Source organism: Scyliorhinus torazame, chromosome 18 (genome assembly GCF_047496885.1).
Source record: "Scyliorhinus torazame isolate Kashiwa2021f chromosome 18, sScyTor2.1, whole genome shotgun sequence".
NCBI lineage: Eukaryota > Metazoa > Chordata > Chondrichthyes > Carcharhiniformes > Scyliorhinidae > Scyliorhinus > Scyliorhinus torazame.
The window spans coordinates 43,316,164-43,342,924 of NC_092724.1; the positions used below are offsets into that span (position 1 = coordinate 43,316,164).

The window sequence follows — 26,761 nt, forward strand, 5'->3', positions numbered from 1 at the left end:
CTATAGTCAGGAATGGCCACCTTCCCATCAGATTTGCTACGTGGCCCAAAGAGTTTTTAAAAAATTGCTCTCCTGTAGTTTTCTGAAGCATAGTCTGGGGATTGGAGCGTGGTTGTGACCTCTAGCTGATTACCCAGCCAACCCTTTTAAAGCAAATGCTCAAGAGCTTTCTGCAGGAAATAATCTAAATCAAATATCCTGGGATGGAAGCAAGGCTAATTACTGCTGCTGTCTCAAATTGCTGAAGCCTGCTTGTGGAATGGTCAAATCGTTGTTGTAGTCGATGGCGTGGAGGGGGGGGTTAATTTTAAAGAATGATGAGTTGTTTCATCACACTTCAGATGAAAATTACAGATAATCCAGACAGAAATTAAAATACATACTTGACCTGCCATTGATAGGGTAGGTATTCCTGATGTGCAAATTCATGGGAGACTCAAAGAACACACAGCACCATGTAGTTTTTGGCCAATTTGTCAATTTTCTTTTACCTTATGCAACACAACATTCCCAGAAGCTACTGTGCAGCTTGATGCAACACTGGAAGTTTAGATTAGTATTACTGAAACATATATCAGTCTGAATTTGATGGTCTATTCTAAAATTTTCAATTAACCCAGATCCTGGCTCCAAATTTAATTTGCTGCAGGATGTCCTTTTCTGTACTGAGCTGACCTGTATTATTTTGTGGACCGTTATTCTCAAATGCTCCGTAAGAAATCCAAACAAAAAAGCACCAAATACCCGTTTTGATATTGTTGAGCTAAATCCATTGGTGCTAAATTGCTCCAGTTTGTGTTGCGGAATGTATTCAATAATGCTGTGGATTGCAACACGTTCATGTAAGAGTAGGTTACAATACATTACAGTATCTCAAATGTGGCTGATCAAAAAAAAAAGGCGTTGACTGAAGATTGGACATTTTTTAAATGTGCTGTGCCTCTATTTTAGTTCAGTAAAATAAAAAAACTTAACTGGACGATTCAGCTAGACGCTGCATTGGCATGGTGTGACACCTGACTGGACAATTCAGCTAGATGCTGCATTGGCATGGCGTGACACCTGACTGGTTATCCTCATTGTTGTCTGCTTTCCACTCTATTCTTGCAGTTCAAGCAACCCTTCACCACACCCAACCAGGTTATAGGCAAAATCTGAAATCTGACAAGGTCACAGTCCTGAGGTTGCCGGTTTTAAGACACAGTTCCTGTATAATGTAACTGCACTTAGTCGAAGTACAGTGCTGGCCGGACAGGGCGGCTGAGATGTCAACCTACCCATGTCGACATGATACCTCCGATGCTGCTGATTTGTCCTGTTGAACTTTGCCACTAGTGACACTTAGTTGGAGGCAAGAAGCAAAAAAGGAATTTCACCATTCATTCTAAAGGCCCATCAAATCATTGTCCTTTGTGTTCTTGCCAACAGCAGAAAACCATGTCATCTAAAAAGGATACAAGATATTAGATTGAGGCTGCTGGCTTTACAGGCGAGGGGGAATGTTCAACTCCTGCCACTGACATGTGATTTAGTTCTCCAGCTTTCAGGGAATGGAATTGAAGCAGAACTTTCCAGATCTTGGAAGCTACCACTGTAATTCATAGATTATAAATGCACTTTGGGAAAGCTATTATTTGGCCAGTGGATGTTTTGATTTATTGAGTCCCTCCCACACACTAGAGAACTTAGACACTTGACATGTTCTGTCAATCACCAAATGAATGCTTTAACATTTATCTATCAAAAATGTTATAGAAATTGGCATTCACAGTATAAGCTGGGACATTTATTGTCAGTGTGTGTGTGTATATATATATATATATATATATATGTATATATATATATATATATATATATAGTGTATATATATATATAATCATTTGTATACTGTATGTCGTGATTGTATTTACCAGGACTGAAATGCTGAATTAATGAAAGATTATTTATGAGAAAATAATTTTTGTCACTAAAGGATTCCAGTGGACAGCAGTATAATTAAACCTCAGTATAAGTGTACAGTTTTACCTCCAAGAGGGAGGCATTCGCACCATTACAATTGACCTGCCTCTCTGAAAAAGATATTGACTTCGCCCCAATTTTCTGCACATTTCCGATGTGCTTTTTTAACTTTCAAATAGTTCAACCATTTCGCTATTATAAGCTACTATAGTCAAACTCCTGTTGTAATGTATACGACGGTTGTTATGACGCCCTGGGAAAGTGATTGGTCAATCCAGCCCGACAGACCCGGAGTCCCAACATATGTGAATTAACCAATAATTTGTATATGTTCCTGAAATCTTTGGCCAATGACTGCTCCAATGACTTACAGGCACCAGTTTTGTAAGTAAAACATTAAAAAATGGTTTATTTATAACAAAATTAGAGATAAACGTGTAATAGAAATAAATATAATAATGGTCGTCTAATCTAACCATTCCCCGGACTCTGTCCCACTTTCCACCCAGACACACACAAGACAGACACACACAGGCGGGAAGGAAAGGTTTACAAAATAACAGGATTAAAAGGGCTGAGATGAATCTTTGCTGCTGAGGTGACAGTCTTTGGAGTCACCGATCTCAAAATCATTGGTTGGTTTGTATTGTTTAGAATCTGCCTTCAATTAGACCACGCGGGTTGCAGGAATTCCTCTGGGGAGTCATCTCCTGTACAGGCCTTCATCAGATTGACTCTCAGTCTCTCTACCTGAGAGTTTAAAGGCGGGGTTTTCCGTCCACTCTGCCTCGGGAACGCTTGTCCGTTCTTTGTGCAGACTTTCTGGCTGTGGTATAGAGAAAGGGAAAGGGTTTGGACTTCAGGACGCCTTTTGGATTCTCATGCGAGATATCAGCCTAAGTTTTTCCCAGCCTTCCTCACAAGAGGTTTAACTTGCAAATGCCTGGCTGGAAAGGATGCTTGCAACATTTAAATCAGGAGTTAAGCCTTCATAGGCCTAATAGCGTGTCCAGACCTGTTCACTCCAGCTGAGATATCAGAAAGAGAAAACGTTAAAGCCGTTCTAGGAGATATATTATACCGGCTTCAGCTCAGCTCCTTCGTAGAATGGAACTGAAAGCAAAAATGGAATCTGCCTTCTGCTCCTGGATCTACCAATCCCAATCGAAAACAGAAATGTTCTGGAGTTTCAGAGGAGGGGATTGGCTGCTAGCCATGTCCATCAAAATGACATCACAAGCTATGCCACAGAGCACACTGCATCCAAGGGTTTGCCTGGGTCAAAATAGAAGCTTTCAACAGAGGAATTTCAGTTCAAAACCAAGAAGGAGAGGCATTAAAGGGAAACCGGATCAGACAAGAATTTAAATGAGGTTCCTTACACAGTCAAGACCATGCCCAGTATTTAGATCCAGTATGGTTAGGGGATGGGGATAACAGGGAGCAGGTAGAAAGGGGAATTATGGGAGGAGAGAGAAGAGGGGGGAAAATGGCCAAGGATAAATAATAGAAGGAGAGAATGAAATTGGTGTGGCTGGGAACAAGTGGAATACAAGGAGAGAGGAGGAAAGTTGATTTATTGTCACATATACTGAAGTACAGTGAAAAGCATTTTTCTGCGGTCAAGGGAACGTACACAGTACGTACATAGTAGAGAAAAAGAATAATCAACAAAGTACATTGACAAACAGTGGTTGGTTACAGTGCGGAACAAGGGCCAAACAAAGCAAATACATGAGCAAGAGCAGCATAGGGCATCATGAATAGTGTCCTTACAGGGAACAGATCAGTCTAAGGGAGAGTCGTTGAGGAGTCTAGTAGCTGTGGGGAAGAAGCTGTTCCTATGTCTGGATGTACTTTGAATAATATAATGTGACTCATGCTGTTCCCTATGGATCTGAACTGCAGCCTCAACTTTACACCGTATACATCGATTATTTGGTTGAAGGAATGGAGGGTTGTATTTCCAGATTTTTAGATGACACATGTTGGCACAATAACTTGTGCAGATGGGAGCAGGAAAATTACAATGGGCTATCAGCAGATTAAATTGGCAAAACTGTGGCAGATGAAGTTCAATGTGGGGAATTGTGAAGTATTTCATTATGGATCCAAGATTGACAAATCAGAATATATTATAAGTGGTGAAAAACTAAGGGTGGTGGTGGAGCAAAGAGATTTGGGCGTCAATATACTCAAATTACTGCAAGCTAATGCAGAAGCACTAGCGTTATCAAAAATAATAATTGTTCTTTATCTCGAGGGACTGGAATACAAAAGTTACACAGAACATTGGTCAGACCTCTCTCTCTCCAGTACTTGATTTGCTTTTGAGCACTGCACTGCAGAAAGGATGTCTTGGCTGTGGGAGGCGTACAATGCAAATGCACAAAAATTGGCTTAAATGGTTCAATTGTGAGGATGTTTTCATATACTTGGTTTATTTGTGTTTAATAGGCTGAGCTAATTGAAGGATGCCATTTACATGACCGAGAGTAAAATCAGAAAGTACTTTTCCACACACGGTGGTGAAATTGAAACACCTTTCTTCCAGAAAGGGCAGCACGTTGGCACAATGATTAGCACTGCAGGCTCACAGCGCCAGGGACCCGGGTTCACTTCTGGCCTTGGGTGACTGTGTGGAGTTTGCACGTTCTCCCCATGTATGTGTGGGTTTCCTCCGGGTGCTCCGGTTTCATCCCACAGTCCAAAGATGTGCAGGGTAGGTGGATTGGCCATGCTAAGATTGCCCCTTAATGTCCACAAGTGTGCAGGTTAGGTGGGGTTACAGGAATAGGGTGGGGGAATGGGCCTCGGTAGCAGGGTGCTCTTTTTGAGGGTAGGTGCCGACTCAATGGGCTGAATGGCCTCCTGCACTGCAGGGTTTCTATGATTTTATGGATGCTGCGTTAATTGAAATTTTCAAGCCTGAGATCAATAGGTTGTCATTGGATAAGGGTATCAAGGGAGATAGGGTATCAAGGGAAATAGAGCAAACTTGGATATATGTAATTGAAGTACTGGCAGCCATGTTCTGCTTGAATTGTGGTACATGAGGGTGAATGGCTGAATCCTGTTCCTCAAGTATAGGATTCCCTGCTGATGGCTTCAAGCAATGTTGTTTTTCCGGAAAATACATTTCTGTTAACAACCAATAATTTAATATATATATAGGCACCTGCCTCCAGAGTGCCCAAGGCCCAGTAGAAGGAGTGATATTGATAGGCACTTTATGGTACCACTGCTGTTGGAAACAGCTGTGCTTTCTGCCTTCTGCTTCTACCTGTACAAGCCAACTAAGCAATTATGTGTTCACCAGTCTACATGGCATAACCCAACCACTGAAGAATGTATGTTGGCCTGAAGTAATCAGAGAGTGAGAGTTTGCAAGCATGCATATACTGCAGTTGAATTTACTACATTATATAAACAGCAGTTAGGTACTGAAGTAATGCTGCAGAACCAAATCTTCAGATCATTCCAGAATATGACTGCAGCATGACATTCCTGCTTTGGTTGTTTTGAGAAATTCTAGCTGATTTCCAGTTTTTATGATAACAATCCAGTAATCTAATTCTTTGGTTGAGATTACATCTTCCCATCCTTGCTTCCCCTCCCATCCTTTTCTATCTCCCTTCCTCTCAGATCGTTAGAAACTTTCTGATGCTAAATTATTCCATCATTAATGTTGATTTTGTTTCTCTTTCTCCCCCGCCCGCCACACACTGACCGACCAAGCTTTGGGAACTATCCTGTGGAGAGCTGCTGATGTCTGTGCTGTTTGACGTTGGAATCATGTCTGTAACCCTTGATCCTTGTGAATATTACCTGTTCTGTGGAGGGAATGATGGATCCATATTTCATGTCAACCTGTTTACTGAGGTGAGTGGGGCCTATTTACTTGTAGGTGATTTGTTACGTACTATAACTTTTAAGTCTTTACACAACATTCTCAGCAGAAATATAGTCTTGTATATAAGGTCCCATGTTTCTCCCAGCTTCTTCAGGATGTCTTCTTGCACCATCAGCATAAATCTTCCATTGTCCTTTCAGAAAAGTCCCTTCACTTAATCTTCTAAGCGTAATTGACTGGACTTTGAGTAGCATGGAATTCTCTGGTGGCTCCTTAGTCTTTATTTCCAAAAGTCTCATCTCTTCAAACAGGGAATCTGTCTTCTTTAGTTATCAGCTTGTGGGTAATGGAAAAACAGTCCTTTTCCTCGGCTTGGCAAAATTGCACCTGTTTTTGTTTGTCTTCCCCAAATCTGTCTGACTGACTGATCTGTGCACAGCAAGGCCAGTTGCCGCCTCTTGTGTCCAAAACTTGCATCTTACTTTCAAAGAACAGTACAGCACAGGAACCGGCCCTTCAAGCCTGCACCGACCATGGTACCTGCCTAAATTAAAACCGTATGCACTTACGGAGTCCGTATCCTTCCATTCTCTCCCTATTCATATATTTGTCTAGATGCCCCTTAAATGCCACTATTGTACCTGCCCCCACCGCCTCCCCAGGCAGTGCTTTCCATATATTTACCATCCTCTGTAAAAAAAAAAAAAAAAAAAAAAAGTAAAAACTTGCCACGCACATCTGTTCTAAACTTTCCCCCACCCACTTTAAACCTATGTCCCCATGTACTTGACTCTCCTACCCCAGGAAAGAGCATCTGACTATCCACTCTGTCCATGCCACTCATAATCTTGTAGACCTCTATTAGGTTGCCTCTCAACCTCTGTCGTTCCAATGAGAACAGACCGAGTTTATCTAACCTCTCCTCATAGCTAAAACCCTCCATACCAGGCAGCATTCTGGTAAACCGGTTCTGTACCCTCTCCAAAGCATCCACATCCTTCTGGTAGTGTTGTGACCAGAATTGTACACAATATTCCAAATGAGGCCTAACTAAGGTCCTGTACAGCTGCAACATGACTTACCAATTTTTATATTCAGTGCTCCGATCGATGAAGGCCAGCATGCCGTATGCCTTCTTGACCACCTTATCCACATGCGTTGCCACTTTCAATGATCGGTTGACATGCACGCCCAGATCTCTCTGCCTGTCCGTACTCGCAAGAGTTTTACCATTTATTGTGTAATTCCTACATGCATTGGACCTTCCAAAGTGCATTACCTCACACTTGTCCGGATTAAACACCATCTGTCATCTCTCCGCCCAAGACTCCAACCAATTTATACCCTTCTGTATCCTCTGACAATCCTCTTCACTATCCGCAACTCCACCAATTTTTGTGTTGTCTGCGAACTTACTAATCAGATCAGCTACATTTTCTTCCAAATCATTTGTATACACCACGAACAACATTTGCTTTTAACCGGAACCTCTGTGCCATGTCAACCAGTTCACATAGGCATGTCTCTGGGAAGATTTCAACATGATTACCATTCCCCTTTCCAGGATATTCTGCCTTACTTTAAATTTAAAGCAGCAGTTTAAAACATAGCCATTTCTCAGTTGTAACAGTCCAGATGCCTGAGGTGACCATGAGCAACTGCAGCAGACACTTTGTCATATCCTGCCATCTATAAAAAGGTCGCGACAGGATTGCAGTTAAAAGAAGGTCTATTATTGTTTTGATCAGACTATTTTTTTCTCCTTCACCACTCGTGCTGTGGCTCAGTTCCATAGGTTTCCAACAGACATGAGTATCTCGCCCAAGAGACCATCCTTCATGTTTGAGCATGCGCTGGCGGAATATTTGGTTGTGGGCAGGGTAGAAGCAATCACGCCTGAAATTAATTCTGCCCTTCCCCAAAAGCCTCCATGTAGCTAAGATGTTTCCACTTGCATGGAGTCTAAAACAAGGGTCATAAATATAATGTCATTATCCAATCAAAAAAGAATACAAGAGAAGCTTCTTTACTCAGGGAGCGGTTCGAATGAGGAATCTGCTACACTAGGAGTAGTTGAGGTGGCATTTATGGGGAACCTAGATAAACATTAAGACAGAAAGGCATAGAAGATATACTGATTGGGTTAGATGAAGTAGGATGAGGAGAGGTTTATGTGGAGCATGGACACTGGTATAAACTAGTTGGGCTGAGTAAAGTATTTTCTTTGAATGATATGTGAATTCCAATAGTTGTTGGATGCTGATTAGGAGCAGGAACGCCAGGTTTTATTCTTCCCCACATCATTTCCCAAATGCCGGTGGAGCGAGGACAATTGGACGTTTATGCTGCTACCTTGACTGAGAATACCTAATTGCACAAATTGGGAATTACTCTGGTTCCTTCTGGCCCATTTGACTAAGTTCTATTATGGTCAGTGCAATTATTCACTGAATCACCAAGGAGTTGAGTAATTGAATCCATTGATTGCCATTCCTATTACACAAGCCTTGAAGATCAGTTTAATCATTCTAAAGATGTGGCACATCCGTTTAATGTATATTCAAACTTCTAGACAGCTGTGCTCTATGTACTTCCCATTGCAACTTTAAGTCATATTGTGAGCACATTTGGTATTTTGTGTGCAATGAAGTGCTTGTTTCTTGTATGGGAGATGATGGGAAAAGCTTTTACATATATGTTTAATCTAGAGACAATGGAGTAGAAAGGACACTGAAAATGTTAGAATGACTGGAATTGCACACCCTTGACAAGATACAAGGAGACTTGTATGTTTAAATGTCAGTTTATATGTTTTGTGCTGATCCTTCATTTCTAAGCTATTCTAAGCTATCATAGACCTTGCAATTGTCCAGAACTGACATTTCTTGTGAATTAGGGCATTTCTTAAAGAAGAAGAAATTCAAATGTGACTGTTAGGTTCGATCTATTTCTGTTGTAAATGGCGAACGTCTTGGAGAATCAGGAACATCATCTTCCATTGTGGTTCAAAATTTAAGACTTGATAAATTCTGACACTTTAAATGTTTGGATGAATTATTTATTTCTCGCCCCAGTGTAGTTACCTGTCAAACTGTGCACATGGCACCAGAATGAAACAGAGCAGTGAACCATGGAGATTGTAAAAGAGACCCCTCTGCTGCCAGCTCTAGTTCTTTTACTAATTTACAACTGACCAAAATCACGAGGATAAGATGGTAGATCAGTGCAAATTAATATAATCCAACCTGGCAGGTAATTTTGGTCAACCAATTTCAGTAGAGTGTGTTCCAGTTTCAGATGCATAAGAGAAGAAATTTCTTCCTCAGGTGTATATGAGAAGGAAGGAGCTTCTAACCTGAAATCTCAAAACGCTGCGTGGCTTCAAGCAGGCAGTAGAGTTGCTATTTCTATTTGTTAGAACATGCAAATGTTGCCTTCACCTGTACATTGATGTGATTAAGAGAAAGAAAACACAATGCTCTGAAATTCGTTCTGCTAGAGAAGTGAAGAAAAGTACATTGGGGGGAAACACTTTTCTGTATCTCCTGCTCATGCTGTGTTAATATTTCAAAGCACTTCACACAATGAATTACTTTGGTACAGTGGCTGTTGGCATGAAAGCAAACAGCAGCAATTCTTTGCCAACAATACTCCACGTGCAGCAACTGGGACAAAATTACAAGCTGATCTCATTTTAGTAATAATTGAGGAAGGACTGTTGGCCAGCACTGACAATTCACTGCTCCTCAAATATTGACAAAGCCTTTCATATGCACCTGAACAGTTTTGTGTCCCGTTGGAACATTCCCCTGTCCTGCACTGGAGTGCCCATGTAGATTAAATGCTCGAGATCTGAAGTGGACCACACAGTTTCAATTAAGATATAAGCACTTTGATCGACCAGTATATTTTAATCATGCTGCTTAAATATTTAAGATTGCATGTCATCATCATAGAATTTACAGTGCAGAAGGAGGCCATTCGGCCCATCGAATCTGTACCGGCTCTTTGAAAGAGCACCCTACCCAAGGTCAACACCTCCACCCTATCCCCATAACCAAGTAACCCCACCCAACACTAAGGGCAATTTTGGACACTAAGGGCAATTTATCATGGCCAATCCACCTAACCTGCACATCTTTGGACTGTGGGAGGAAACCGGAGCACCCGGAGGAAACCCACGCACATACAGGGAGGATGTGCAGACTCCGCACAGACAGTGACCCAAGCCGGAATCGAACCTGGTACCCTGGAGCTGTGAAGCAATTGTGCTATCCACAATGCTACCGTGCTGCCCTAGTTTTTGTATTAAAACTGCCCTATGTTTTTGTATTAAATGCCTCTTGTGTAGGGAGTTATTCTAGCAGAGAAGAGTCTGCATTATATTGAAACTGGTAGGAAAGTATCAGTCCCTGAGACATTTTATAGAACCATGGAGTGGTTCCATCACAGAAGGAAGCCATTTGACCTGTCAAGCCTGTGCTTGATAAGAGCTGAAGAGACCATATTAAGGCTAACTAGCAAAACCGTTTATCTGTTAAGCCACTGAGTTTCCAAAAGCACAAACACACTTTTCAATGTGCAAAGCTGATTAAAACTGGGTAATTGCGACCTAGCCTCTCACTTCAAGGATTTTGACACCCCTTATGTGACGCTTATACAGTCACCCTGAGCTCACTTTGATGAGACGTCAAAAATACACGTTTTCATCTATGGCAGTCTGAGGAATTTCAATTTTGAGGTGCTCATTTAGCACCAGTGGCTTTCGGAATTTAATTCCCATCACACATGCCTTCATTAGGCTGTTGCTTGGATGCAGATCCACTATTTTGTTTTGCTTATTTCCCTGAAGCAGATTATTTGCTGGATTTGCTTCTGTTTTTTTTAAACCTGTCAGTATCCCTATTGGGTTCAGGAAATAATCTGCAATGCGGTCTGATGTTTTCCTAGATTGATTTTCACGTTAAATCACAGTGAGGCAGCAAGTGCATGGGATAGTTATGTGCTTAGGTTACAATCAATGCAAAACTGACATATTTTCACTGTGCATTAGAACTCTTTGCAAGGGCAGCTTTGCATTATTTCAAATTCTGCCGATGGAAACAAGCCACTTAGTTAAAGTAGGTGGACATGTGCATAGAGCAACTATAACAAATCAATTGTTTTTTTCTGGCATATTTTCACAAGTGTGCTGGCCAAGAATTGGGGAACTCCCCAACATTTGACGAAGTTGATTTTGGAGTTTATCAATGGTGGTGAGGTGGCTTTCAGCACTGTTTCATTCACTTCTGGAGCCACAATTGGAATGTGTCCCAGACTGGTGGCTCAAAGCACTTTTCAGTGCTGGCTTTATCGGTCCAAGTGTTATGAATATTAGACTGCCTTATCTAGTTCCCACAGTACAAGTCCATTGCACAAAAAAGTAAGACCATTAAAAAGGCTTTTGAATAAAGCCAAAAATTAAAGCTTATAGTTTTAACTGTCTATCACACATTAACATGTAATTGAAGTTGAGAACAAAAACAGATTTATTAAAATATTTTCAAAAAGTCTTTGCAAAATTGAAATCAAATTTAAATGCAAAATCGAAAATAGAACAAATCCAAATTAAACACGGGGTCTTCGGGTAGCGGCCATGACCTTCTAGGTCACGCGAACGGCAGCTCCCGCCTGGATCGGTGTTTCGAGCCGCTAAAAGGAGCGGCGGCAATTAACAGGAGGGACCGGCGTGGGAACCGACGTGGGAGAGCCCCCCCCGTTCCCCGCTGGTGCATGGAGAGGACCAGGAGCGGAGCCGGCAGACGCGCGAACCCGGGGAAGAAGGTCGAGAAGGTCCGGGAGGACAAAATGGCGGCCGGAGAAGATCGGGAGGTGTGGGCCCAGTGGACCAGAGAACAGCAGGTGCTCCTTAAAAACTGTTTCATGGAGCTGAAAACGGAGATGCTGGCCTCCATGGAAAGAATTGTGGTGACCCAGAAGGCGCAGGAGAAGGAGGTGAGGAGGAAGGTGGCGGAGGACGAGGACGAGATCCTGGGCCTGGCGGTGAAAGTGGAGGCACATGAGACGCTCCATAAGAGATGGCAGGAGAGGGTGGATGACCTTGAGTGCAGGTCTTGGAGCCACAATCTGCAGATCCTGGGCCTTCCTGAAGGAACGGAGGGGGCGGATGCGAGCACGTACGTGGCCACAATGCTGGGGACGCTGATGGGCGCAGGGGCCTTCCCGCGGCCCTTGGAGCTGGATGGGACACACAGGGTTCTCGCCAGAAACCCGAGGGTAAACGAGCCACTGAGGGCGATGGTGATACGGATTTCAGCGCTTGGCAGACAGGGAGCGAGTCCTGCTGTGGGCGAAGAAAGAGCGGCGCAGTAAGTGGGAGAATGGCAAGATTCTGGTCACCGCATTACAGGAAGGATGTGGAGGCTTTGGAGCGGGTGCAGAGGAGATTTACCAGGATGTTGCTTGGTATGGAGGGAAAATCTTATGAGGAAAGGCTGATGGACTTGAGGTTGTTTTCGTTGGAGAGAAGAAGGTTAAGAGGAGACTTAATAGAGGCATACAAAATGATCAGGGGGTTGGATAGGGTGGACAGTGAGAGCCTTCTCCCGCGGATGGAAATGGCTGGCACGAGGGGACATAACTTTAAACTGAGGGGTAATAGATATAGGACAGAGGTCAGAGGTAGGTTCTTTACGCAAAGAGTAGTGAGGCCGTGGAATGCCCTACCTACTACAGTAGTGAACCCGCCAACATTGAGGGCATTTAAAAGTTTATTGGATAAACATATGGATGATAATGGCATAGTGTAGGTTAGATGGCTTTTGTTTCGGTGCAACATCGTGGGCCGAAGGGCCTGTACTGCGCTGTATTGTTCTATGTTCTATCCGAATTTACCAGGACCTGGGAGCAGAGCTGGCGAGGAGGTGTGCAGGTTTTAACCGGGCGTAGGCGGTCCTCCACGGTAAAGGGGTGAAGTTTGTGCTCCTGTACCCGGCGAGACTGTGGGTGACATACCAGGACAGGCACCACTATTTTGATGCCCCAGACGAGGCGTGGTCGTTCATCAGGCAGGAGAAGCTGGACCTGAACTAAGGGACTGTTGTATGGGGGTGAAATGTGCGGGTGGTGAGGGACCGAGGGGAGGACGGCGGGTAAAGCATAAGTTTATGGGCATGTCTGCCCTAGTTTGGTTGGGGGGGTTTCTTGTTTGTTTTGCTTGTTTTCCAGGTGTTTTGCTTTCCAGGTGTTTGGTGCTAGGGGACGGGAAACGCCTGGGATGGGGCGCACGGGGAGGTCCCAGATGGCGCTTGCCCCTCTACCCTGCGGGGCAGGGGGGGTAGGGTGGCCCGAAGGAGGCAACAAGTTAAGGGTTGGTATATAGAGGCGGGAGCGGCCGGGGTCAGCATGGGTGAGCTGACTCACGGAAGCACAATGGGGGGGGGGGGGGAGAACCGGAGATAAGCGGATGCTTGGCGGGGGGGGGGGGGGGGGGTTGCTGCTTTGCTGACTGAAGGGGAGCCAGGTGGGGGGTATGGATGGAGAGTCGGGCAGAGGGGGGAAGAGCTGGAGGAGGGAGGCGGGGGCACGCGGTTGGCCGAAAAAGGGAGCTGGCTAGTCGGTGGGATGGGGGGATGGTTAACCCCCGACCAGGCTGATCACGTGGAACGTGGGGGGCCTGAATGGGCCGGTCAAGCAGTCCCGCGTGTTCTCGCATTTGAAGGGGTTGAAGGCGGACGTGGCCATGTTGCAAGAGACGCACTTAAAGCTCGCGGACCAGACGAGGCTAAGGAAAGGATGGGTGGGACAGGTGTTTCACTCGGGGTTAGACTCAGACCAGAGGAGTGGCCATTTTGGTCAGTAAACGAGTGCCGTTTGAGGTGGGGAGCATCGTGGCGGACAAGTGGGGGCAGGTATATAATGGTGAGTGGTCCGGGTGGTGTTAGTGAATGTATATACCCCGAACTGGGACGATGCGGACTTTATGAGGCGCGTGTTGGGTAGGATCCTGGACTTGGAGATAAGTCACCTGATTATGGGAGGGGAGTTTAATACGGTCTTGGATCCGAGCTTGGATCGTCCCAAGTCCAGAACGGGAAAGAGGCCGGCGGCGGCCAGGGCCTTGTGGGAGTTCATGGGCCAGATGGGGGGAGTGGACCCCTGGAGGTTTACGCGGCCAAGGACGAAAGAGTTTTCCTTTTTCTCCCATGTCCATAAAGTCTATTCGCAAATAGACTTCTTTGTGTTGAGTAGGGCGTTAATCCCGAGAGTGCAGGAGGTAGAATACTCGGCCATTGCGGTCTCGGACCATGCCCCGCACTGGGTGGACCTGCGACTGGGGGCGGAACAGGGTCAGCGCCCTCTCTGGCGACTGGATGTGGGGCTGCTGGCGGACGAAGAGGTGTGTGGGCGGATAAGGAGGAGTATTGAGAATTATGTGGGAGCGAATGACACAGGAGACGTGACAGTGGCAGTGGTTTGGGAGGCTCTGAAGGCGGTCATTAGGGGAGAGTTAATCTCCAAGAGGTCCCATAGAGAGAAGAAGGCGAGGGCGGAGAGGGAGAGACTGGTGGGAGAGATACTCAGGGTAGATAGGAAGTACGCGGAGGCCCCAGAGGGGGGGCTGTTGAATGAGTGCCGGAAATTACAGGCCGAGTTTGACTTGCTGTCCACGGGGAAGGCGGAGGCGCAGCTGAGGAAAGCGAAGGGGGCAGTTTATGAGTATGGGGAGAAGGCGAGTAGGATGCTGGCGCACCAGCTGCGCAGGAGGGAGGCGGCCAGAGAGATTGGGGGAGTGCGGGATAGGGAAGGCAACATGGTGCTGAGCCCAGAGAGGATTAATGAAGCCTTCAGGGAGTTCAAGTCGGAACCCCCCCAGGGAGGGGGAAGGGATGAGGCGGTTCATGGACCGGTTGAGGTTCCCAAGGGTAGAAGCAGAGCGGGTGGAGGGACTGGGGGCCCTGATTGGGTTGGAGGAGGTAGTCAGGGGGCTGGCAGGCATGCAAACGGGCAAGGCCCTGGGCCCGGACGGCTTCCCCGTAGAATTTTATAAGACGTTCTCGGAGCTGCTGAGCCCGCTCCTGATGAGAACCTTCAATGAGGCAAAGGAGAAAGGGATTCTCCTTCCGACAATGTCGCAGGCATTGATCTTGCTTATCCTGAAGAAGGAGAAGGATCCGCTTCAGTGTGGGTCCTACAGGCCGATATCGCTCTTGAACGTGGATGCCAAGCTGTTGGCAGAAATTCTGGCCACCAGAGTAGAGGACTGTGTCCCGGGAGTGATTGGGGAGGACAAGACAGGTTTTGTTAAGGGCAGGCATCTGGACGTGAACATGAGGCTCCTGAATATTATCATGATGCCCTCGGAGGGGGAGGGGGGAGGTGGAGGTGGTGGCTGCGATGGACGCGGAGAAGGCCTTTGACAGGGTGGAGTGGGAGTATCTGGGAGGCGCTAGGCAGATTTGGATTTGGGGAGGGATTTATAGGGTGGGTCAAGCTGCTGTATCAGACCCCCATAGCGAGTGTGTCCACAAACTGGCTAAGGTCGGAATATTTCAGGCTGCACCGGGCGACGAGACAGGGGTGTCCCCTGTCCCCGTTGCGGTTTGCCCTGGCAATCGAGCCGCTGGCCATTGCGCTCAGGACTTCGGGGGATTGGAGGAGGCTGGTGCGCAGAGGGGAGGAGCACCGGGTCTCCCTCTACGCGGATGACCTGCTGTTGTATATTTCGGACCCGTTAGAGGGGATGGGGGAGGTCATGCGGATCCTGGGGGACTTCGGGAGGTTCTCGGGGTGAGAAGAGTGAGCTGTTCGTGGTCCACAGTAGGGGCCAGGAGGTGAGACTGAGGGAGCTCCTGCTCTGGATAGTGGAGAGCAGCTTGGCCAGGAACTGAGATGTCCTGCACAGGTTCAACTTAACCCGGCTAGTGGAGCAGATGGAGGGAGAGTTTAAAAGGTGGGATATGCTCCCGCTTTCCTTGGCGGGACGGGTGCAGGCTGTGAAGATGACGGTCCTCCCCAGGTTCCTCTTCGTATTTCAGTGCCTCCCCATTTTCATCCCCAAGTCCTCCTTTAAGCGGGTGAATAGGATTGTTACGGGATTTGTGTGGGCGAATAAAACCCTGCAAGTCTAAAGGGTATTCTTGGAGCGTAGCCGATGGGGGGGGGGGGACTGGCTCTGTCGAACTTCTGCAGTTATTACTGGGCGGCCAATGTAGCCATGATCAGGAAATGGATGATGCAGGAGGGGGCGGTTGGAGGCGGTGTCGTGTAGAGGCACCAGTCTAGGGGCACTTGTTACGGCTCCGCTGCCGTTCTCGCCGGCGCGATACACCACTAGTCCGGTGGTGACGGCGACACTGAGGATATGGGGCAGTGGAGGAGACACAGGGGTGAGGAGGGGGCCTCAGTGTGGACCCCGATACGGAATAACCACCGATTTGCTCCGGGTAGGTTGGATGGGGGATACAAGGCTGGTATAGGGCAGGTATTAGGAGGATGGGGGACCTGTTTATAGACGGGGTTTTCCCCAGCATGCAGGCGCTGGAGGAGAGGTTCAGCCCGCCCCCAGGGAATGCGTTCAGGTACCTTCAGGTTCGGGACTTCCTTGGAAAACAGGTGGGGACATTCCTGTGGCTGCCCCCACGTAGGATCCAGAATAGGGTGGTGTCTGGGTAGGGGAGGGGAAGGTGTCGGACATATATCAGGAGCTGCAGGAGGTAGAGAAAGCCTCAGTGGGGGAGTTGAAGGATAAGTGGGAGGAGGAGCTGGATGAGGGCCTGTAGGCCGACGCCCTGGGCAGGGTGAACTCCTCCTCATCATGTGCCAGGCTCGGATTAATCCAGTTTAAGGTGGTGCATCGGGCGCATATAACGGCCGCAAGAATGAGTAGGTTTTTTGGGGTGGAGGACAGGTGCCCGAGGTGTGCGGGGAGTCCGGCGAATCATGCCCATATGTTTTGGGCATGCCTGGCTCTTAAAGGATTCTGGCAGGGGTTTGCAAGGGTGATGTCTAGGGTTTTGGACGCTCGGGTGAAGGTGAGCCCAGCGGTAGCGATATTTGGGGTGGCGGAGGATCCGAGCGTGCAGGAAACGAAAGAGGCCGAGGTACTGGCCTTTGCCTCCCTGGTAGCTCGGAGACTAATTCTGTTAATGTGGAGGGACTCAAAACCCCCGAGTGTGGAGACCTGGGTTAGCGACATGGCAGGGTTCCTCAGCCTGGAGCGAATAAAGTTCGCCTTGAGAGGTCCTTGATGGGGTTCTCCCGGCGGCGGCAACCTTTCCTTGACTTTCTAGGGGAGCAGTAAGTGTCAGCAGCAGCAGCATCCTGGGGGGGAGGGGGGAGGTTCAGGTGGGGGGGTGGGGGGTACTGTTGATATAATGTGAGTTGGGCATGGAGACAAAACCCATCTTGTTCTGTTTTTTAAAAAACATTTTTTTAAAAATTCTGTTGTGTAAGTAGTTTCATTGTAAGCTTTGGGCTATGTTTATTGTTATTTTTTATTACTATCTGTATTTCTATTTTTGTTATGTAAAAACGCTCAGTGGAAAAACTTTAATAAAACATTTATTTAAAAAACCAAAACAAATTAAACACAAAAATTTGCATTGATTAGGGCAAGCTTTGTGGAACCATGAAAACGCACATAAATGAACAGTGCAGCTGGAATGTGCATTTGCAGATCTCATCTGGAGGCTCATTTTAATTGAGGGTCTCGAATCTCATCCGCATAAGACTGGAGAAAGTTCACTCGACTGATTCCTGGGATATGGGGCCTTACCTTACGAGGGAAGTTTACCATACGAGGTTGAGCCTGTATCCATTGGAGTTTAGAAGAATGAAAGGTGATCTTATTGAAACATACAAGATACTGAGGGGACTTAACAGGGTGGATGCTAAAAGGATTTCCCCTTGTGGGGGAAAACTAGAATTAGGGAACGCTGTTTAAAAAAATAAGGGGTTTCCCATTTAAGACGGGGATGAGCGAATTTCTTTCTCAGAGTGGTGAGTCTGTGGGACTGTCTTCCCCATGGAGTGGGAGAGGCTGGGTCTTGAATATTTTGAAGTTAAGGGTATTCTGGACTAACAAGGAAGTCAGTCAAAGGCTATTGGGGGTAAGCAGGAAAGTGGAGTTGAGGCCGCAATCAGATCTGCCATGATCTTATTGAATGGCGGAGCAGGCTCGAGGTGCTGATTGGCCTACTCCGGCTCCTAATTCATATGCCAGTTGGAACCCAAGGGAAATGGACTTCCTCCAATGCCAAGCCAAGAAGGGAATGGAGTGTTGGGGGGAGGCAGCGGGCTTGGGCCCACAGTGTTGCAGAGCCTTCCTCGCTGTACATAATCAGTAGCTCGGTGACAGTACTCTTACCTCTTGAGTCAGAAGGTTGTGGGATCAGGTCTGTCGGAAATGTTGCCTTTGGAATGAGGTAGTTAGATTGAAATATTAGACTTAATGTACCTTCTCAACTGGATATGATGAACCAGTTAGACACCACCAATGAGACAGCTTCATGGTCACTTTTACTGCTCCCTATTGTTTATTTATAAATTTCAAAAACATTAAACTCAAATTCTCAAACTGTCATATCCTGTAGTAGCATTTGAATTTGTGTTCGCTGAATTACTCATCCAGAAACATATGTACATTTCTTTCCTCCGTTCTAAAGACACTGACATGCTAAAGTATCGTTCCATTGTCAATGACAATACCTTATTCAAGTAGCCTGTTGTCTGAATGACGATAGTACTGGCGTGCCATATGACAATGGGAATACTACAACTGAATTTGATCAGGTCCTCACCAGACACCCACAAATCTGTCTGGCTGTCCCTGACCCTCCCTTCCAGCTGGGCCTACTGGATAGTGCTGAGGGGGGGAAGCACTAAATTATTATTGTTTGCTGAGACTGAGGGCTGTCTGGCAAACTTCAGAGCACCTGCTATTAATAACCCAGACCAGATAACATTGCTGAGCAGTAGCACACCATTTAGCCACTAAGCCAATCGGAAGCTTGAATAATAATTTACTCATTAGTAAAATATGAATTGTAAAGTCCAGCTGTTGCGGTCCTCTTTGATTTTCTGAGGAGTGCAAAATTCAAGTTTTTTAAAAAATGACCGACGTTTTGATGCTGCTTAAGAAATCGAGCAATTAAGTAAGAATGCTGATTATTAGGAAAACCATATCTTCACAAATTGGTTTCCCTTTTAAAATTTGGACGTCCATTGCATTATTTGGACACTTTTTTTAATGAAAGGATCATAAGTTTACCTTTGGACTGGGAGCAATAATTCATTTACAAAGAAATCACCTGACCAGCATGATACTTGATGGGAAGAGCTGTTTGATTGTTTTGAAGTGCGATCACTTTAATTAATGCGGGGGGGGGGGGGGGCGGGAATTGGAAAAAAAGGCAGCAGCTAGTGACTTACTGGAAAACGTGACTGAGACCCAGCTTGAAATTTTGAACTTGTTGCTTTTGAACTCAGTCTTTGTGTGATAAGCTAAGATGGAAGGCTACCATAATTGACTCTCTATCTCCCTGCCTTGCCTGAAGTTTGTGTGTGGTTATCAACTTGTAGCCAGAGAATCCTCAAATGAGTGTACCTTGTGTTCATTTGGATACCTGACAAACTGAGACGAGAAGAATTGATCCATCTCTATATTCTCCTCTAAGCTGTGAAGAATGTGGTAATTGCAGATATACTATATTGTAGGCATTTGGAGCAGTCAGGGTTAAAAGCCGGGTTAGAATGTGTTTGACTGCTGCAGAAGTGTTTTAAAGAATCCTGGTTTGAAATGTTGAGAGCCAGGGGTCCAATTAAGGCATCGTAAAAGCTTGGGCTGATGCAGTTTGTTTGGATTAAGGGGGGGGGGGGGGGGGGGGGCGTTCCCTGTGGAGTTCATTTGATTTCCGCTTGATAAGTAGGAGCCACGGTATCAAGCAGAGTACAGTTGTGAGTTAGATGGAGCTGTGAGCATAAGTCAAGACTTTGCTCCTACTGCAGTTCAGTTGAAAGATACATCCATAGACAAATTAGCAGTGTGGCTGGAAAGATGAGCTAAAAGAAGCTGAAAAGCCTCTTCTGAAGAAATACAGCCACAAGTGTCTGTGTGGTTCTGACAGGAGTCAGATCATTTCTTTAAAGCAGTATCAAGACAGGACAGCACAGTGGTTAGCACTGCTGCCTTGCAGTGCCAGAGACCCGGGTTCAATTCCATCCTTGGGTGACTGTGGAGTTTGCACTGTCTTTCAGTGCTCCGGTTTCCTCCCACATTCCAAAAATATGCAGATTAGGTGGGGTTATGTGGTTGCGGGGATGGGGCGGAGGTGTGGGCCTGGATAGGGTGCTGTTTCAGAGGGTAGGTGCAGACTCGATGGGCTGAATGGCTTCCTTCTGCACTGTAGGAATTCTATGGTTCTAAAAGATCTCTCTTTTCAAAGTTGAGTATTCAGGCATCTCTGTAAAATAGGCATTCCCATGTGCTAATGGTATTTAAAGTTGACTGAGCGATGAGATTTCTTTTTCTTCTTTGAGTGATAATAAAGGTAACAGTTAAGGGTTACTGTATTTGCTGTTTTATTAGCATTGTTTATGGGGTAATTGTAAGCTATTTTCTGGTGTGATGTTAAAGATATGGTAATACTGTGTTAGTAATAAAGTTTGTTTTAATATACCATATCCCTATTTCTTCAAGTGATCATTCCTGGTGCGAAATGTCCTATCCTCGCAGTCTTGCAAAATGAAAATATTAGGGTTTCTATCCAGTATCCTAGCCTCTGTTGGGATCTGGACCGGGATCATCATAATACCAAAGCTTTGTTTGTGAGAATCTCCAAACATCAACTGGCACTGGATCTTTACATGAGGGAGCTCCAGATTGACAGGATCAAACCTCTGTGAACTTTGTTCTTGTAAAGTTTTCTTTCCTAACTGCCCACCTCTGCAGTGACTGCATGTGTGTCCTTTGTTTGTGAGTGCAGGAGAATAATTTTTTTTAAAAAATTTAGCGTATCCAATTCTTTTTACCAATTAATGGGAAATTTAGTGTGGCCAATCCACGTACCCTGCACATCTTTGGATTGTGGGGGTGAGACCCACACAGACACTGGGAGAATGTGCAAACTCCACATGGACAGTGACCCGGGGCCGGATCGAACCTGGGTCCTCAGTGTCGTGAGGCAGCAGTGCTAACGACTGCGCCACCGTGCTGCCCAGGAGAATTGTTGAAAAGAGGTAGATAATTATACTTCCAGATTACAATTGTGTGTTAACTAGTTCTTGCAACTTGTTAAAAAGAAGTTTAGTTTTCTAATAAGTCAGTTGTTCTGAGTTTATAGATAGAAGCTTGGTTAAAGTCTCTTTTATTCTGGTTACCAATAGCGAAGGTAAACAATAGCTATTTTGTGGAATAAATTAAACTAATGGTACCGATGTAGTATTGGGGCTAGATAATACGTGCACTTCTCCAATTCTGGTCATCACGACATAGAAAAGAAAAGTCAGGAAAAATTCTCAGAAAAGAAAGAGCCGGACTTTATGCAAATTCCAGCGCTTGGTGAGACTGGTCTTAAACAATACCATTTGTTAACTTCTAACTATTTGTTTGTTTTGAAACTTGCTGAGACAAAGCTGCCCGACATAGTTTGGACTTGATGGAGTAATGCCATGTTCTTATTGCGTCCTACTGATATCATAAGCTGAGAAAAGCCACTGGACAATCTTATTTTATTTATTCTGAAAGACTCTCCAGTTCCTCCATTAGTGCGTCCAGCTGTTTTTCAAATGATTCCAGAATTTTTTAACGTTTGGAATTTATTCCATGCTTTGGTCATTCTTAACCTGATGCCGGCCTTAATTTGCCTGCTCATTCTTTGTTTGATCTTGTACCTTTGGACACTGACATGCGACCTGTTTTTGTCACAGTTTTGTTGATGGAAGTTCCTGGATATACCTTTTCAATTACTATTTAATATCTTATTTAACCTGAGCAAGGTTCCTCTCATTCATCTCCTTTCAAGGCTGAAAGCTCACATGTTTCTCTAAACCAGGTCCCAGAATTTCATGACTACAAGCAGGAACTCTACAGTCAGCCAATTTAGCAGAGACCGGGAATCGCAAGTCAAATCTTCTGGTCTATATGGCCAGTCACAGTAACTTTACAGCTGAAGCATTGCAGAACTGTCTTCCTTCAGTTTTTCTCCCAATTTAACTTTATCTTCTGATGCAAATGTCAGACTTGTATTGTTGAGTGCAGTCAACTTTAGTTAAGTAAATAAGAACAGGAGGGTTATATGAATTTGAAAGGTCCAGGGATATAGATTATGGATAACATTAAGAGTAGGAAAGGAAGAAAGCAAGTAAATAGAAGACTTTTAAAGCAATGGACAATTGTTTAAAAAAGAATCTTTTTATTGGCATTTCTCATATTTATAAACAGTTGTATATATACACATCACAGTTTTCTCGCCTGCGCTAATTTCCTTTATTATACAGAGGTTTAGTTTGTCCTTTGTTTAACTGACCCTACGTGCCTTTCATTGCCCTCTGGATCGGTCTATGGTTCCCCCCGCCCCCCAGCTTCGGCTGTGCTTTTATTTTATTTTCCGGACAGAGTGGAATCATCTCTCATGGTTCCCCTGCCTTCCTCCCCCCCCCCCGGCCTTCTTATTAGGTTACTCCTCATTGTTGGCCTCGAACAGGTTTTGGAACAGACCGACAAACTGCCCCCAAGTATCCAGGAAGCCTTCCTCTGACCCTCAGGTGGCATACTTAATCTTCTCCAGGTGGAGAAATTCCGAAAGATCAGCGAGCCACTCTGCAGCTGTAGGTGATGCTGCCGATCGCCAGCCGAGCAGGATTCTCCGGCGTGCGATTAGGCAAGTGAAAGCTAGGGCAATGGCCCCCTTCCCCATGTGTAACACTGGCTGCTCCGATACCCTGAAGATTGCCACTATTGGGCATGGCTTCACCCTCTCCCCCACAACCTTGGACATTGCCTCGGAGAAGGCTGTCCAGAACCCAGCAAGCTTGGGGAAAGCCCAAAACTTGTGGGTGTGGTTGGCCGGGCCCCTCTGGCACCGCTCACATTTGTCCTCCACCTCCGGGAAGAACCTGCTCATTCGGGTTCTGGTCAGGTGCGCTCTGTGCACCACTTTGAGCTGCATTAGGCTTAGCCTTGCGCAGGAGATGGAGTTCACCCTGCTCAGTGCTTCGCTTCAGAGTCCCCATCCTACCTCTGTCCCCAGTTCGTCCTCCCATTTTTGTCTAATCTCGTCCAGTGGAGTCCGGGCTCTGTCCAGTAGCTGTCCGTATATTTTCCTACATAGCCCCCCCTTCTCGTTGCTTGTGCCTAACAGGTCCTCTAGTAGTGTGCTTTCTGGGGCCCCAGGGTACCCCACTGTCTCTTTGCGGAGGAAGTGTTTTATTTGGAGGTGTCTCATTTCCTGTCCTTTTGCTAGCCTCCACTTCCTCGTCAGTTCGTCTAGTGTCGCCAGTCTGTGCCCTACGTAGAAGTCCCCGACCGTCATGTGCCCCTGTCCCACCTCCATCTTTTGAAGGTGGTATCTAGCATGGCTGGGGGGGGGAATCTGTGATTGCCGCAGATGGGGGCCATGGGGGACATTTTAGTTATCCCGAAGTGTTGTCTGAGCTGGGCCCATGTTCTCAGCGTGGCCACTACCACTGGGCTTGTTGTGTATCTTGTTGAGGGGGATGGGAGTGCTGCTGTAGCCAGGGCCTGGAGGGTCGTTCCTTTACAGGATGCCTCCTCCATTTGCACCCAATCTGTGTCAGGTTCTTGTACCCATCCCCTCACTGTTTCTGCCGTTGCTGCCCAGTGGTAGTATTGTAGGTTTGGTAAGGCCAAGCCCCCTTTGATTTTCCTTCTTTGCAGTGTCTGCTTTGGGATGCTCGGTTTCTTACCCCCCCCCCCCCCCCCCCCCCCACACAAACGCCATGATTAGACTGGCTACGTTTTGGAAAAAGGCCTTGGGGATGAAGATCGGAATGGATCTAAACAGGAAGAGGAACCTTGGCAGTACGTTCATCTTGATCGTCTGCACTCTCCCCGCCAGGGAGAGTGGGAGTGAGCCCCACCTTTGAAGGTCTCTTCTTACTTCCTCCACCAGGCTGGTCAGGTTCCACTTGTGGATCTGTGTCCAGTCTCTGGCTATCTGGATTCCCAGGTAGCGGAATCTGTTCTGGGCTGTTTTGAACGGGAGCCCCTCCAGCTCTCTCCCTCCCCCGTTTGGGTTCACTGGGAATGCCTCGCTTTTGCCCAGGTTAAGTTTGTAGCCCAAGAAGGTTCCAATCTCTTTCAGTATTTGCAGTATTGCCTTCAGTGCCTCCTGTGGCTTCGAGACATAGAGGAGCAGGTCATCTGCATAGAGTGAGACTCTGTGCTCTCTGTCTCCTCTCCGGATTCCCTTCCATTTTTTCACGCCCCGCAGGGCTATCGCCAGGGGTTCGATGGCTAGCGCGAACAAGAGTGGGGACAGGGGGCAGCCCTGTCTTGTTCCTCTCTGCAGCTGGAAGTATTTAGAGCTGGTGATGTTCGGACGCTCGCTTTGGGAGCGTTGTACAGGAGCCTCACCCAGGCGGTGAACCCCGCTTCTAGCCCAAACCGTTCCAGTACCTCGAGGAGGTATTTCCGTTCGACTCTGTCGAAGGCCTTTTCTGCGTCCAGGGAGACAATCACCTCTGGTGTTCACTCCCCAGAGGGGGTCATTATTACGTTCAGCAGCCGCCTGATGTTCGTTGTGAGCTGCCTACCCTTGACAAAGCCGGTTTGGTCCTCTGCGACCACCTCTGGTACACAGCCCTCCAACCTTTTGGCCAGGACCTTTGCGAGTATTTTCGCATCCACGTTCAGCAGTGAAATGGGTCTGTATGATCCGCATTCCGTCAGGTCTTTATCTTTTTTGGGTATCAGTGAAATTGTGGCCTGCGCTAGCGTTGGGGGCAGGGTGCCCCTTGCCAGTGAGTCCGCGAACATGTCCCTTAGGTGTGGGGCCAGGACTGGTGCAAATTTTTTTGTGGAAGTCCGCCAGGAACCCATCGGGTCTCGGTGCCTTCCCCTCCTGCATGGAGCTGATGCTCTCCACGATTTCTCCCAGGTCTGTTGGTGCTTCCAGCTCCGCCCATCTGTCTTCCCCCACAACTGGTTGTTCCAGTCCGTCTAGGAACAGTTTCATCCCCGCGTCCCCGTTGGGGGGCTCGGAGGTGTATAGTCCCCGGTAGAAGGTCTCAAATGCCCGATTGACCTCCTTTAGTTCTGTTACCAGTCTGCCTTTGCTATCCTTGAACTGCGCTTTTTCTCTTGTGGCTGCCTGCTTTCTCAGTTGGTGAGCCAATAGGCGGCCAGCCTTGTCTCCGTGTTCATAGAAGGTCCCCTGTGTCTGACGGAGTTGCTACACTGCTTTCCTAGTGGATAGCAGGTTAAAGTCCATTTGCAGCTTTTTCCGCCAGCAGCCCTACGGTCGGGGCCTCGGAGTATTTTCTGTCGACTTCCAGGATGGAGTCCACCAGTTGTTGCCTGGCCACCCTCTCTTCCCTATCTCTGCTTGCCTTGTAGGCTATGATCTCTCCTCTAATCACGGCCTTCAGTGCCTCCCAGAACGTGGAGGGTGAGACCTCCCCGTTTTGGTTGCTACTCACGTAGTCGCCTGTGGCCCATGATGTTTTCTGACAGAAGGCCTTGTCGGCCAGGAGGTCCGTGTCCAGCCTCCATGTGGGGTGCTGGGCACGGCCTGTCTCCAACCTCACATCCATATAGTGTGGAGCGTGGTCAGAGATAACGATCGCAGAGTACTCCGTTCCCGTGATCCCTGGAAGTACCGATTTCCCCACTGCAAAGAAGTCGAAACGGGTGAATACCTTGTGTACTTGTGAGAAGTATGAAAATTCCTTCTCTCCCGGGTGCAGGAACCTCCATGGATCCACTGCCCCCATCTACTCCATAAATGCTCCTAGTTCCCTCGCCATGCCAGTCTTTTTCCCTGCTCTGGGATTTGATAGGTCGGTCAGTGGGTCCTGTACACAGTTGAAGTCGCCCCCATGATCAGTCGGTGTGTGTCAAGGTCGGGGATTTCTGCCATGGTCTTCTTTATAAATTCTGTGTCGTCCCAGGTGGGAGCGTACACATTTACCAGTACCACCTGTGCCCCTTCCAGGACACCGCTGACCATGACGTACGACGTACCATCCCCCTGGGTCCGTAACTGTCTTGGTTTCCGTAAACCTCGTCCTCTTACTAATTAATATTGCTACCCCCCTAGCCCTCGTCCCGTAGCATGAGTGGTATGTCTGTCCCACCCAGTCCTTCCTTACCAGCGGTCGGTCCTTCTCCCTCAGGTGCGTCGCTTGTAGGTAGATTATGACTGCTTTCAGGCTTCTTAGGTGGGTGAAGATTCTGGATCTTTTGACCGGGCCATTGAGTCCCCTTACGTTCCAGGTAACAATCCTGGTGGGGGGTTTTTGACCCCCCCGGTCCTGCGGGGTCACCCATACTTACCTGGTGGACGCGCCCCTGCCCTCCGGGGTTTCCCTTCGTTAGGGGGCCGTACAAAATGGCCGCAGTCACCGCTCTCACCATGAGGTCGGGCTCCGGGGTTTCCTTTTGTCCAGGGGGCACCCACCATGGCCGCCAGCTGTGTGTACGCCACGTGGCTGCGCCCCTGCACTCCAGGGTCTCCCTTCGTCCTGAAGCCGTCCCGAGTGGCTGTTTGTGGCGGCACCATCTTGGTTTCTCCCCGTGCTCCATGACTGCCGAGGCCTGTGTTTGTGCTGCTTATCTACCTCACCCTTCCCTTTGCTTCTCTTTTGTTCTGCGCTCTCCCCCGACTCCTTTCCCCCCCCCCTTAGTCCCTGTTCCTCTGTCACCCCCCCCTGTGTTCTTTCCCCCCTTCCCCCCCCCCCCCCCCACTTCTCTTTGTGCCAGGCGCTCCC

The 26,761-nt window shown here is 47.1% G+C and overlaps 1 protein-coding gene across 2 annotated transcripts in view; it reads left to right on the forward strand.

Annotated features, from left to right (window-relative positions):
• Positions 1-26,761, forward strand: part of wdr18 (WD repeat domain 18) — a 257,486-nt gene that overhangs the window by 107,806 nt on the left and 122,919 nt on the right. For both annotated transcript variants that reach the window (XM_072482676.1, XM_072482677.1), the window contains exon 5: positions 5,698-5,841. In XM_072482676.1, the coding sequence (XP_072338777.1) occupies positions 5,698-5,841 (144 nt within the window). The remainder of the gene's footprint in view (positions 1-5,697; positions 5,842-26,761) is intronic.